We start from the raw sequence: 12679 nt of genomic DNA on the forward strand, positions 1-12679 counted from the left end.
GCCTGGATAAGAAGGCCAAAAGTAACAATGATAGATTATCTGTTCTTCTGTTCTAAAAATCATGGTCTACTTAGGAAGGAAAACACAACCCCAAGTGGGATGCTGTGGTAACGATCGAAGTTTTGAAGCATACAGTAAAGACAGTTGCAAACAGCAAAGGTTTATGAAACTTTGAGTATAAACTGTACTAGACTGGGGAAGTGTGGAAAGCCCCTACACAGTGACAAAGCCCCTGATGATGAACAGGTTCCAGCATCTTCAAGGTCGAGGTCCTGGCAGAGCCATACACTACATAAACCAATATATAGTACAGTTTTGAATGAATGAGGGCATGATAGATCTTTAGCATAGAACATCAATCCACTTCCCAAAAGGTGGAAGAGAGGACACAGGTAATGTTCAGTGCCCTTATACACTTTATAAGGGAAGCAGAGTTTCAATGTCACGGAGTTCAGGATTGGGGTGAATAACTCGTTGGTGGCAAAAGTGCATGCAAAGAGTTTTAGAGAGAGAGAAAGTAAAACTGTTTGATGTAGTTCTCTTGAGTAAATGATTGAGGGTAATCTGTAGCTGCTGCTTAATAAAACACACATTTAAGGACTGACAAGAGATATGGAAATCGTCAACATCGAGCCCATTTACAACAGTAGGAGAGAGTTTCCCAATGATGGCATTAATCTTTATACTGAAAAATGTGACATTCAAGACAGCCCTGAGGGACTCCAAGTACCTGTAAGAAAGAATGGGAAAGTGTCAAACTCACATAAACTGGGAATCACCAGCTCATTAAAAAAATTAATAAAAATGGGCAAATGGCCACACAACTCATACAAGTGAAGGTCTTAAAAATGCCGTACCTCCATGTATTATCATAAGCCTTCTCAAGATCAAAGAATACTGATATAAGATGTTGTCACTTAAGAAAGGCTATTCTGATTGATGTTTAAAGTTGGTTCATGGTGGAGCACTATTGTCAGAATACACATTAGGTGAAAAGAAGAGGTTGTTTGATTCGAGGAACCAAACAAGATGAACATTAACCATCCTCTCTAAGGTCTTACAGAGACAGCTTATCAAAGCAACTGGATGATAGTTTGAAGTACTCCTTCCCAGGGTTAGAAAAAGATGTCATGCATCTAGAAAAGCATTCTCCTGCAAGATCCAGTTTAAAACAATCAGAAGAATGGCAACATAAGCAGGAGAGAGATGGTGTAGCATCTCAGAGTGTGTATCATTGGATGCAAGCGATGAATAGCCAGCTCTAGTTCCACCAGTATAAAGAGGCAGTTGCAGTCATTGCAACAATTACCCCAAAAGGAAAGAGGCAATAACTCTGCCCGAGTTTTGATAGCTAAGAAAGTGGAGGGTCAAGCAGAATTGCTAGATACCTGCAATAGTTTTCTCCAAGAGTATCAGAGTTGCTGTGGGCATCAGCAACTTTCTGGCCATCACAGAGCAAAATTCAAAGGGAGACAGAAGTACACTGTCCATTTGATCTTCCAAATCTTGTTCCATATGACTCTAAAACTGATGGTAGAAGAGATACTTGTTTTAAATTTAATCAGAGATTCCTTCTGATTTTGATGTCTTACCTGGAGCATATGTATGGGCCCACTGAAAAGCAATGTGGTTTAAAAGTGTAAGATACCTACAAAAGATATCACAGGCCCATTTTTCAGCCTTCCATGGCATGTGGCAGGCATGATTCAACCACGGACGAGGATACTGTGCAAAAGATATCAAGGTTTAAGGAATACACTAAGTAGCTGCCTTGATAATACAGTCAGTCACTGCTGCCATGCATTCCTCTATTGATGGCTTACAGACACAGTCAGATAAAGTTATAAGAGAACAGTGAAAGAGGGCAAGTTGGCTTGGTCCATCTTCAACCAGGTCAAGTGGGTTGGGTGGCATCAACCATGGCTAGTCTCTCTCAAAAAGATAGGAAAATGATCAATGCCCCATGGATCACTGTCAACCACCCAACAGAAATGACAGAAAAGTGTAGGAAAGCAGATAGAAAGGTCAATAGCAGTAAAAGACTGACTAGGTGCATGAAAATAAGTACAAGAACCAGTAATGAAAAAGAGAAATGTTGTGATCTGAGAGCATATGCTTTACGGAGTGACCCCTTCCATCAATATCAGCACCTCCCCAAAGGAAATTATCTCCATTAAAGTCCCCCAGGATTAAGAAGGGAGACAGCAGCTGTTAAATGAGAACATCAAGGTCTGATTGGCCATAGGTCTCTCCAGGAGACAGGTAGGGAGAGAAAAGAGTGATGGTATGACCCAAGGAAACACAGATGACTACAGCCTCAAAGGGTGTATCAAGTGGCAAAGACAGGGCGAGCACACACTAAATGAACAGCAGTGCCACCCCTTCATACACTCATCCATCACACAACCTGTCACTTCTATACAAAAAATCTGCCAAAAGGTGACTGTATCAGCAGGTTTCAGAAATGTTTCCTGTAAGGAAATACACACAGGATGGTAAGAATCAATCTGTTCTTTGATGATATTCAGATAAGAATGCAAACATGTACAGATCCACTGCATTAAAGTGGCCATTTTTACTTATGTACAGGCAAACTGGGTGGACAGCTGTTCTGGTTTTGACCACACCTTTTTATTCTCTTTATTAAAAGGAGACCTATCAACATCTATGGATCCTACTCTGAGTTGAGTAAGCAGATCTCTGTAGTTGGAAGAAGATTCCAGAAACTGAGGATGTGAACAAATAATCATTCTGCACCTTGGGGCCGGAGAAAAAGATAGACCCAAGGAAACGCTAGAACTCAGAGACAAAGAAAGTCGATATGGAGAGCCACTGGAAGGAGTAAAGGGGACAGAGATGGGAATAGACACTGATTTGCCAAATCTCTTAATCATTGAGTACAAAAGACATTTGAGGTGGTTTGAAAATGACTTTGTTGGAGACATGGAGAATTCTGTCTACACTCCCATTACAGCAGTGGAACAGAGTGCAGCAGCATATGTCTGAGATGGAGTGTGGAACATTAATTTCAGAGTATTTGGATAAGAGATATTGTTTACAGTCTTCAAACATTGTACCTCTTTCTCCTCCACCCACTTAATGCAGGAACAAAAGTACAAGGGGTGTGAACCACTACAGTTGACACAGCGCAGTTCAAGTTCGCCTTCATGGCATCATAATCTTTACCATCACAACAAGCCCACGTTGAGCATCAATGACAACAGATGTCTGAATGTCCAAATCTCTGGCACTAAATAAACAATATAGATGGTTTGGAATATGTAGCATAGCCTTACAAATTAAGTATCCTGTTTTAATAGTGTACGTGGCAATGTGAATGTCAAAATAATTACATTTGTAGGTATCATTATTCCATCTTTCCAAGTGGAGATTCAGCACACTTCAGAAATGCCTTGGCTGGAGAAACCAGCAAAAAATCTATGACTTGGAAATGTTCTTCAAATCCCTCTCAACTATAACTCCTCTGGAAGAATCCAAAGTTGCATTGGGAGTAACCTCGATGGGTATATTTCCAGTGCTCTTTGAATTCAAGAGGAGTTTAATATGTTCTGGTGGAAATGTTTCCATCAAAAATGTCTTCTATATTGTAACTTCCTTACTAACTTCATGTGAATGTGGGTCACACAAAATGCCAAACTCAATGTAATGTCATAAGCCTTCTCAACATCAAAGAAAGTAAAAAAAACAGATGCTCTTTCTCTCTTGAGGAAAGCATTCCTGACTGAAGTTTTGAGACAAATCAGGTGTTCCATGGTGGAATATTGTTGATGAAAATCTCAAAAGATGGGCAAAAGGAAGTTACCTGATTCAAAGAACCAAAAAAGATGTGCATTAACCATACTCTTAAAACTTTATAGAGACAGTTTGTCAAAGTAAGTGGATGATAATTAGAAGGAATCTTAGTTGTTGTTTTTATAGGCTATGAAAATGGGAGAACAATAACCTTGTGCCAAATTCAGTTAAAAACAACCTAAAGAAGAGCAAGAATAACAGGAGAGGGATGATGTCAGGTCTGACTGATGTACTGCCAGGCTGATGAAGAGCAATTTTAAGTTATACTAGTGCAAATAGTGATAACAATCATATAGACAATTTGCACAAAAAGAAAGTGACATTCTCTTAATCCAAGACTTGATGACCAGGAGAAGGAAGGAGAAAAAAAAGAAGTGCTGAAGAGGTGGGAAAAACACTCCCCAAGAGTATTGACAATGCTCTGTATATTGACAACTTCCTGGCCATTGAAGAGCAAGATGGAGAGGAGCTGAGAAGCATACTTCACATTAACCTTCCAACTCTTGTCTTAGACAATTTTGGAACTGGTGACAAAAGAGATGCGAGTAGTGAACTTAATCCAGGATTACTTCTGGCTTTATCGCCTGACCACCCAGGCATGGGCACAAGCCAGCTGGAAAGTAATGCAGTTGAAACATGTTGAATACTGTGAAAAATATACTAGGCCCATTTCTGAGCCTGCCTACTGGCAGGTAAAGGAATACCACAGGAAACTTGTGTAAGACAACCCAGGCCTATTTCTGAGCTTTTCATGCCTACTAGCAGACAAAAGATCACCATGGATGAGGATACTCTGAGGAACATGCAGAAGTTGTGGAGACTGAATGAACAGCTGCTTCAGTAATATAATCAGTTACCGTTTCCATGTAGTTGTTAATAGATCAAAGACTAATGACAGAAATTCCAAGGGAGCAATGAAGAAGATACACTAAGCCTGCTCTAACTTCAACCATGGCACATGGGTCAGTGGCATCAACTGTGGCTAATCTCCCTCAAAATGAGGGGAAAAATTATCGTTGCTCCATGGACCACTGTCAACCATCCAAGAAAACTGAAATAGAAACAAAGGTGAAATGAAATGATATATAGACAGATCAGTAACAGTATATGACTGACTGAGTGCATCAAAATCGGCAAATGAACCCTTTTTCTGTGGCAGAATACACTCCACAGAACAATGCCTCCTATCAATGGCAGCACCACTCTAAAGGGGTTTGTGTCCGTTAAAATCTCTCAGCAGAAAAAAGGAAGACAGCAAATACCACCTTGTAACAAAATCACTTTTTTTTTTTCCTGGCTGGGCAGAAAGTGTTATTTCCCAATTTCTTATGCCTAAAGTAATCAGAAAAGACCTATTTTTCTCTTCAAACTTTGCTTTTGTGACCTGGGACAGTGCTAAGTAGCTGATAGAGGCTTTTCTCAAACTTTCAAGAACATTCTAGAATGTTGTAGAACTTATGAGAATTTTCAAGAACCTTTGAGAAATTTCTAGAACTTTCCATAATAATATATATATGCAGGGGGCTCACTACTCACCACTTCAATTTAGTTCTAGCTACCTAAGTGAACACATAGACCTATCTGATTTTATCAGAGATGGCATCAAGAAGCTGCAAGCATTCTGCTATGTACGTGGCCAATTTATCAAAACAAGAGCAAAAAAGTACTCTGTAACAGCATCTGCTAAAATGTGTGAAGCCTACAAGGCATATTTCGGCATGTCTTTCGGGGACAAGACAAACCCTGGGCACCTCATTGTATCTGCGAGCACTGCAAAAAAACTCTAGAAGGTAGGACAGACAATTTTTGCTTGCTTGAATAGTAAGATTTTATATTAAACAAAATTTAGATCTTTTAAAATTTAAATCTTTTTTTTTTTAATTTCCAAAACTACAGAAAAAATTTCACATGTAAAATATTTTGCATGAACCTCTTACACATTAGTTGTGGATGAAATAAAATTTATTCTTCATAATAACAATTTTATTTTGCTCTTTACAGAGGAAAAAAGAGAGCCATGAGGTTTGCTATTCCAAGAATTTGGCGTGAACCCACTGATCACTCAAGCAACTGCTACTTCAAAATGGTGGACCCTTCCAAATGTCGGGCTAGCAATAATGCATCTGCTATCATGTATCCGGGACCTTCCATCATCCATCGCCCCAGTGCCACACTGCCCCTAAGCTCCCTGTATCCACTCTGCCAGAGAGAAAACAGCCATCCTGAGAAGAGAACAGCAAATCAGAAGAGGAGGTAGACATTGAGGATCCAGATTACAATTTCAGAGGTGCAGCTGGTGAGAGAAACCCATACTACCCCAACCAAAAAGACCTCAATGACTCGATCAGAGACCTTGGTCTAACAAAGTCAAATGCTGAGCTTTTGACATCTAGGTTCAAGGAGTGGGATTTGTCAGATGAAAGCATGCAAGTCACAAATCAGAGGAAGCATCACCGACATTTTTCAAGCTTTCCCCTCATCAAGATAGGCTCTGCTTCTACCACAATGTATCTGGTCTGTGCGAGGCAATTGTAATTGCCTGTAACCTGAACGAGTGGTGCCTCTTCATTGATAATTCATCCAGAAGCCTCAAAGCTGTGCTGCTCCATAAGAGGAATAAGTTTCCATCTTTTCTCCTGGCTCATTTGGTACACCTCAAAGAGGAATACAACAGCTTCAAGACCTTGCTAGGAGCCTTGAAGTATGATGAGTATGACTGGAAGGTTGTCAGAGACTTCAAAATGGTAGCATTTCTGATGGGTTTCCAAAGAGGCTTTACCAAGTTTTCCTGTTATCTTTGCCTTTGAGACAACAGGGACACTGAACTGCACTACAACAGGAACCACTGGCTACAACAGACCAGTTCTCTGTGGGGAGGCACAATGTCAAGTGTGATCCACTAATGGACCTCCAGATGGTGTTGGTCCTATCACTGCACATAAAACTGGGTCTTATGAAACAATTTGTTACAGCTCTTGATAAGGAGTCTGCAACCTTCAAGTAACTTCGAGACTTCTTCCCTAAGCTGTCCGAGGCAAAGGTCAAAGCTGGTGTTTTCTTTAGACCACAAATAAAGAAGATTCTGGAGTGCACAGAATTCCCCAAGAAGCTCAGTAGGAAGGAAAAAAAGCTTGGGTCAGCTTTGTCACAGTGGTTCGGGGCTTCTTGGACAATCACAAGGCTGAAAATTATGTGGAACTGGTTGATGCTCTGGTGAAGAACTATGGCAAAATGGGCTGCAGGATGTCCCTGAAAGTCCATATGCTTGATGGTCATCTTAATAAGTTCAAGGAGAACATGGGAGCATACTCAGAGGAGCAAGGCAAGCACTTCCAGCAAGATATACTGGACTTCGAACACCACTACCAAGGAGTGCATAACGAAACATAATGGGAGACTACATTTGGGGGCGAATGCATGAAAGTGATTTACATTACAGTCACAAATCTTGAAAAACTACTCACTTCTAAACATTTTTTTTCATTTTTGTACAACTTTAGTATAAATACATATAAATCTTGATTGATATGTTGTTTTATTCAAATCTTATGTTAATAAAAATATGCAAATTTGGCTATTTTTACATAGAAAATAGATTAATTTTTAAATTTCATTATCCAGGTCAGAAAAGCAAAGTTTGAAGGGGATTATGGCTATTTTCTGTACTTTTACAACATAAGCAATTAAGATAACACATACTATCCAAGAACAAAATTTGTGTTACATAGAATACTCTATAAGAGCATCAAGATCTGATTGACTGTAAGTCTCTTCTGGAGGCAGGTAAACAGGACACACAGTGATGGTACCACAGTTGAGTACACAGAGTGCTACAACCTCCAAGAACATTGAAGTGGCACAAACATGGTGGGTATGTGCTGGTCAACCAGCAGTACAACACCCCCATGACTTCCCCATTACACAGCTCATCATTTTGGTACAAGGAAAGGAAAACTGCCAAAAAAAAGAGTGACAACATCTGTAAACTGAAGGAATGTTTCTTGGAAAAAGAGCTATATGGGATAATAGGAATCAAAGCCTTAATGTAATCCAAATCAGAACAAAAAACTTGACAGTTATTTTGTATAAGAGTGAGTATCTTTATTTAGGAAGAAGAGAACTGTGAAAAAAAAAAAACCTTTTTTGTGCAATAATGATATCTTTCTTTATTAAAAAGAGGTCTATTAATGTCTATTAAACCTGCCTAAAAATGATTGGTCAAATCTCTATCAGAAAGAAACACCAGTGACTGATGGCATGACTGAATAATAGTTCTGCCACTTATGACCAAAGAAAAGAGACCGGGTAATCACTTGATGTGATGATAGGGACAAAGACAAGAGTAGATATGGGCTTGTGAACTTCTGCAACCATCGCAGACAAAAAGACTCTTCATATTGCATGATACAGAATCTAATAGAAGCATGGAAGGATTTGTCTGCACTCCCACTGTAGCAGTAGATAGAAGTGGAATATCATATGTCCGAGATGGAACCAGGGAAAACTTCTGGGCCTCAAGATAAGAGTTGTTGTAAACATTGTATCCCTTTTTTTCTCCACCAACCTGGGGCAAGAACAAAAGTAAGAGGGGTGAAAAATACCACAGCTGATGAAGTGAAGATCCAGTTGTTACTCCTAGGCATCATGGTCTTTGGCACTACAATAAGCATATGTCAAAGAAACATGACCAGATGACTTAAAATGCCTGAACTGCTAACACTAGAAACACTTGAAAGGGTTAGGAGTATAAGAATGTACCTTCACAGTGGCAAACAGACAAAGCAATGTAAAGATCAATATAAGAACACTGGTAGGCAGCATAATTTCTTCTTTATGAGTGGAGACATCCTGCACAGCAGAAACTCTTTCACTGAAGAAACCTGCAAAGATCTCCAACTTGGGGATGTTCCTTAAATCCCTCTCACTAATAACTCCTTGTGAGGAATTCAATGTTGCATGGGGAATAACCTTGGTAGGTATATCCCCAGTGGCCTTTGACATCCCAAGGAGTTTGTTGTATTTTAGTATAGATGTTTCTACTGAAATGACTCCAGAACATAGCTTCTTGGCTGACTTTGAAGACCAAGCAATTTTAATTCCTTCAAAATGAAAAAGGAGACATTTGCCATTAGGTTTGTTGGACAAAGAATTAAAAATTCAGGTTATGGGAATAGATTGGGATTGTGACTTTTGATCAGTCTTCTTAAACATGGTTGCTTTCCAATCAACAAGGGTTTTAGATTGTTTTTTCACTGGGTCACTAGTTGCAGGATCCATACAAATGGAGAAGGCTTCAGTGCTCACTGACCCCACACACCTTAGTGAGGATTCACCACAATGCCAAACATTGAAATTGTAGCAACACCAGTGTTTTGTGGGTACTATACCCAAACACCAGCATCAGATGCAATATCTGCACCACCTGTTGAAAATAATCCAACATTAGTACTTAGGTGACCCTTGCCCAACAGGACGAGCTGAATGATCCTGGTGGTAGCCACCCAAAGGCCACCGTTTACAGGAGTTAAAGGACAAAGTCGTGTGTTGAAGTAGTAGTGATAAAAATTAACCCATTAAGTGACACCCTTCAGCCACCAAGATCCTCTCCTCCTCTTCACAGGATGCCATGCATAGCAAACACATGGGTGGATGTTCAGATCCAAAAGGAAGTAAACTGAAGAAACAGAACCTTCCCTTGGAGGTACCCTCACCACATACCAGAATCCATTTCTAGGGAAATTATGAGAATAAGGTCTTTATAAGACAAATTATTAAAATTATTTTTTAAAAAGTTCTTGTCATCAAAAATAGAAAAAAATGAGACTTCAAATATTATGCACAGAGCAAGAAATTACTGTTATTGTGTTAAGATGAGCACAATTTTGAGCCTTAATTTAAGTTGGCAGTGTATAATGTGAAAATTCTGAAAACTTTCATGAATAGAACAAGTTAAAAATAAAGCACATATAAAGTTTTTCTAGATTGTAAAAAAAGATCCTGAGACTTAAATTATGCCCAGACATCTCTAAAGAAATTACCACATTGTCATATTTAGCTCAGCTGCTATTTCAACTAATATACTAGATTCTGGTTTCTCCAACTTTAAATTTCTAACAATATTTTAGAATGATATTTTAAACAACATACCTCCCATCTGTCCATAGCATAACTATCTAAAAACTGAACATCTCGAGTTTTCTTTACTTTCTCTAAAGGGGCACAAACTTCCCATGTTTGTCCACTGTAAAGTAAAGAACAACTTTCGCATCTATCCAACAAAATAGTGGTGCAATGACAACTATATTACATAAATGTACTCTCAAGTATATAAAACAGAAACAACCAAGTTTCAGTTTTGAAAATATTTGTTCATAGTTACAAAGTACATGTTAGTGATGAAAGAAAATGAACAAACTTTTATAAATATTAAAACTAGTTGCATATATTTTATATTTTTATTTGTCAACTATATATCATATCACTTTAGAATTTTCCACTTAAATTTGTTTTTGTGATTGCTTATGTTAGAAATAGCTATATAAAACTCTTTTAAAGTATTATTATACATGTATGCAACAGGCTTTAACACCATGTATAATACACGAGTGTCAAAAAGCTTAATAAATTTGATTTGTTGTAATTTTTAAACCTCAGCTATATTGCTGTTACTGTTTTGTTTAATAGGTTAAGTTCATTACAAGGGTAATACATACAAAATAGTTATTAAATAATATATAAAGATGAATCTACAACAGTATCCATATTTTAAAATCTATAACACAATTTTCTAATCCACTATGAGCAAAATTATTAAACCAAGTCGTGCCAGACTAAAACTTCACCCACAAAACTTGACATCAAGACATTCACATTTCCTTATACTCTTCTGTTTTTTTCTTCAATTTTGAAATAATTCCATCACATTTTGCCATAAGCTGTAATTTATTTAATATCTGATTAAATGTAATTTATTCCTTATAATTAAGCATCTCTAAATTAACTATTATACAAACACTTCCATCGAACATACATGCAAAAGAATCACCTCTTCAAACCTGCCATTGCCATATGCATTACTTACATGAATGTTAGCTAAATTCATTCAGAAGAAACCTAAAGTATTTAACATTAACCATTTTAAGCATAGTCTTTCAATAATAACTAACAGATTAAACTGATATTTCAAAATCATCAAAAGAACACTTTCTTTCACATGCAAAGCACTTTCATTTTAAGGTTCTCTATTTCTAAAAGTAATCAATATTTGTTTTAACAAGAGGTATTACACCTACATATATCACAGAAGGGATAGTTGACAGTGAATTATTTCGGAAAACTGGTATAAAGGTGCTGAATTTAATTAGAGCTAAGAAATTAATCAGTTATTTACAATAATCAATTAACCATCACTTACAAGACACAATTAATTTAAACAATGATTAAATGCAACTCATAAGCAAATAATTAATTTAAGTTAGTGTTTCCGATCAGTATATTTTCAATTACTACAATAATTAATTAATCTATTGATGTCATAAAAATGTTTAGTCGATTATTAAGTGTTTTATGGCACAAAGCAACTAGGCTACCCGTGACAAACGAGTAAAAAAAATTAAAAGTAATGGAAAATTATTAAAATTTGTAAAAAGGAATCAAGGTAAAACATAAAACAGTTTAATTTTTGAATTAAAAACTTAAATACTGTTAACTCCAATTTTTATATCTAATTTACACCAGTAAGAGAGAAAGTAAAGTAATACAAGTTTTAAAAGACTTTCTGTAACATAATTTTAATTATTATAGCTTGTCAGGATGGCTAACAGGTTAGTTCAAACATCAGCGTTAGTCACATGAAGTTGGCCTTTCCAGTCCTGGTTTCAAGTTATTTGATGTCATAACTGTTTTCTAATTTCATATCGAACTCATTTCACTATAATTCGTCAAAAAAATTCATGTTAAAAAAAGAATACCTAATATATGAATTAAAAACTTAAATATGCATTAAAAAGGCAATAGACCTTTAAAAAACTAAAAACATATGTAAGGTGAACAGTGTCACCATTACCAACAACACTGTCCAACATTAAGGATAAACCTTGGGACAAAACGTCTAAAATGGCGACGTTGTTCAGTCGTAATAATAGCATGACTATAAAATCTGGGCTACTGAAACCTGAATGTTACACAAACCACACACTGGTGCATCAGTCCCAGATAAAACATAACAATGAGTTAAAAAGCTGTGACCAATACGTAGACAAGTTAGGGCAACTTCCTCTTTCCGACCCTCACATAAACAAGATGCCCGAAATCCAATAGAAAACTTGTTTTCATGCTGCTCACTTCAAGATGACTGCTGGCTGACATGGAGCCAAGCCTCAAATTCCAGACGATAGTCTATGTATGGAACACACAGAGTAATGATAGTGCCAGAGTAGACAGACATAGCTAAGGTGTCAGTGGGCTTCTTCCTATGAATACCAACATGACTGGTATCCAGAAAAACAGAATAGAAGAAGTGTTAAAGAGAAATGGGTCAGTTGTGTTTTGAATGTTAGCAAGAAAAGGACGAGAACTAACATGAAGCTTTTCCAGGGCCAGTAGAAACCTAAGTGAGTCAGTATAAATAGTGCAGTTTGAGTACTGCTTAGCTTCTACGTGATCCAAGAAAAGAAAAATGGCATACAGTTCAGGAGTAAACACAGAAACTGTAGAGAGGATTCTATGCACAGCGACCAAACCACAACAAACCATGGCAAGGCCCACAGAGTCACCTGATTTCCAATCATCTACATAAATGGGAATAGAGGGATGGTTCAAAAGATGTTCAGTAAATAAAAGACGGTACTTCCAATCAAGAGTATCC

At 37.5% G+C, this 12679-nt stretch overlaps 1 protein-coding gene across 3 annotated transcripts in view; it reads right to left on the bottom strand.

The window, feature by feature from the left end:
* The window catches only part of mrn (general transcription factor IIH subunit 4 marionette), a 134342-nt gene that overhangs the window by 96578 nt on the left and 25085 nt on the right, over window positions 1–12679 (bottom strand). For all 3 annotated transcript variants that reach the window (XR_013013186.1, XM_076452439.1, XM_076452431.1), the window contains one exon: window positions 9961–10054. Coding sequence is in view for 2 of the 3 variants with exons in the window: in XM_076452439.1 (XP_076308554.1) it covers window positions 9961–10054 (94 nt within the window). In the remaining variant the exon portion in view is untranslated. The remainder of the gene's footprint in view (window positions 1–9960; window positions 10055–12679) is intronic.

This window comes from Tachypleus tridentatus, chromosome 1 (assembly GCF_004210375.1).
Source record: "Tachypleus tridentatus isolate NWPU-2018 chromosome 1, ASM421037v1, whole genome shotgun sequence".
In the NCBI taxonomy this organism is placed as follows: Eukaryota; Metazoa; Arthropoda; class Merostomata; order Xiphosura; family Limulidae; genus Tachypleus; species Tachypleus tridentatus.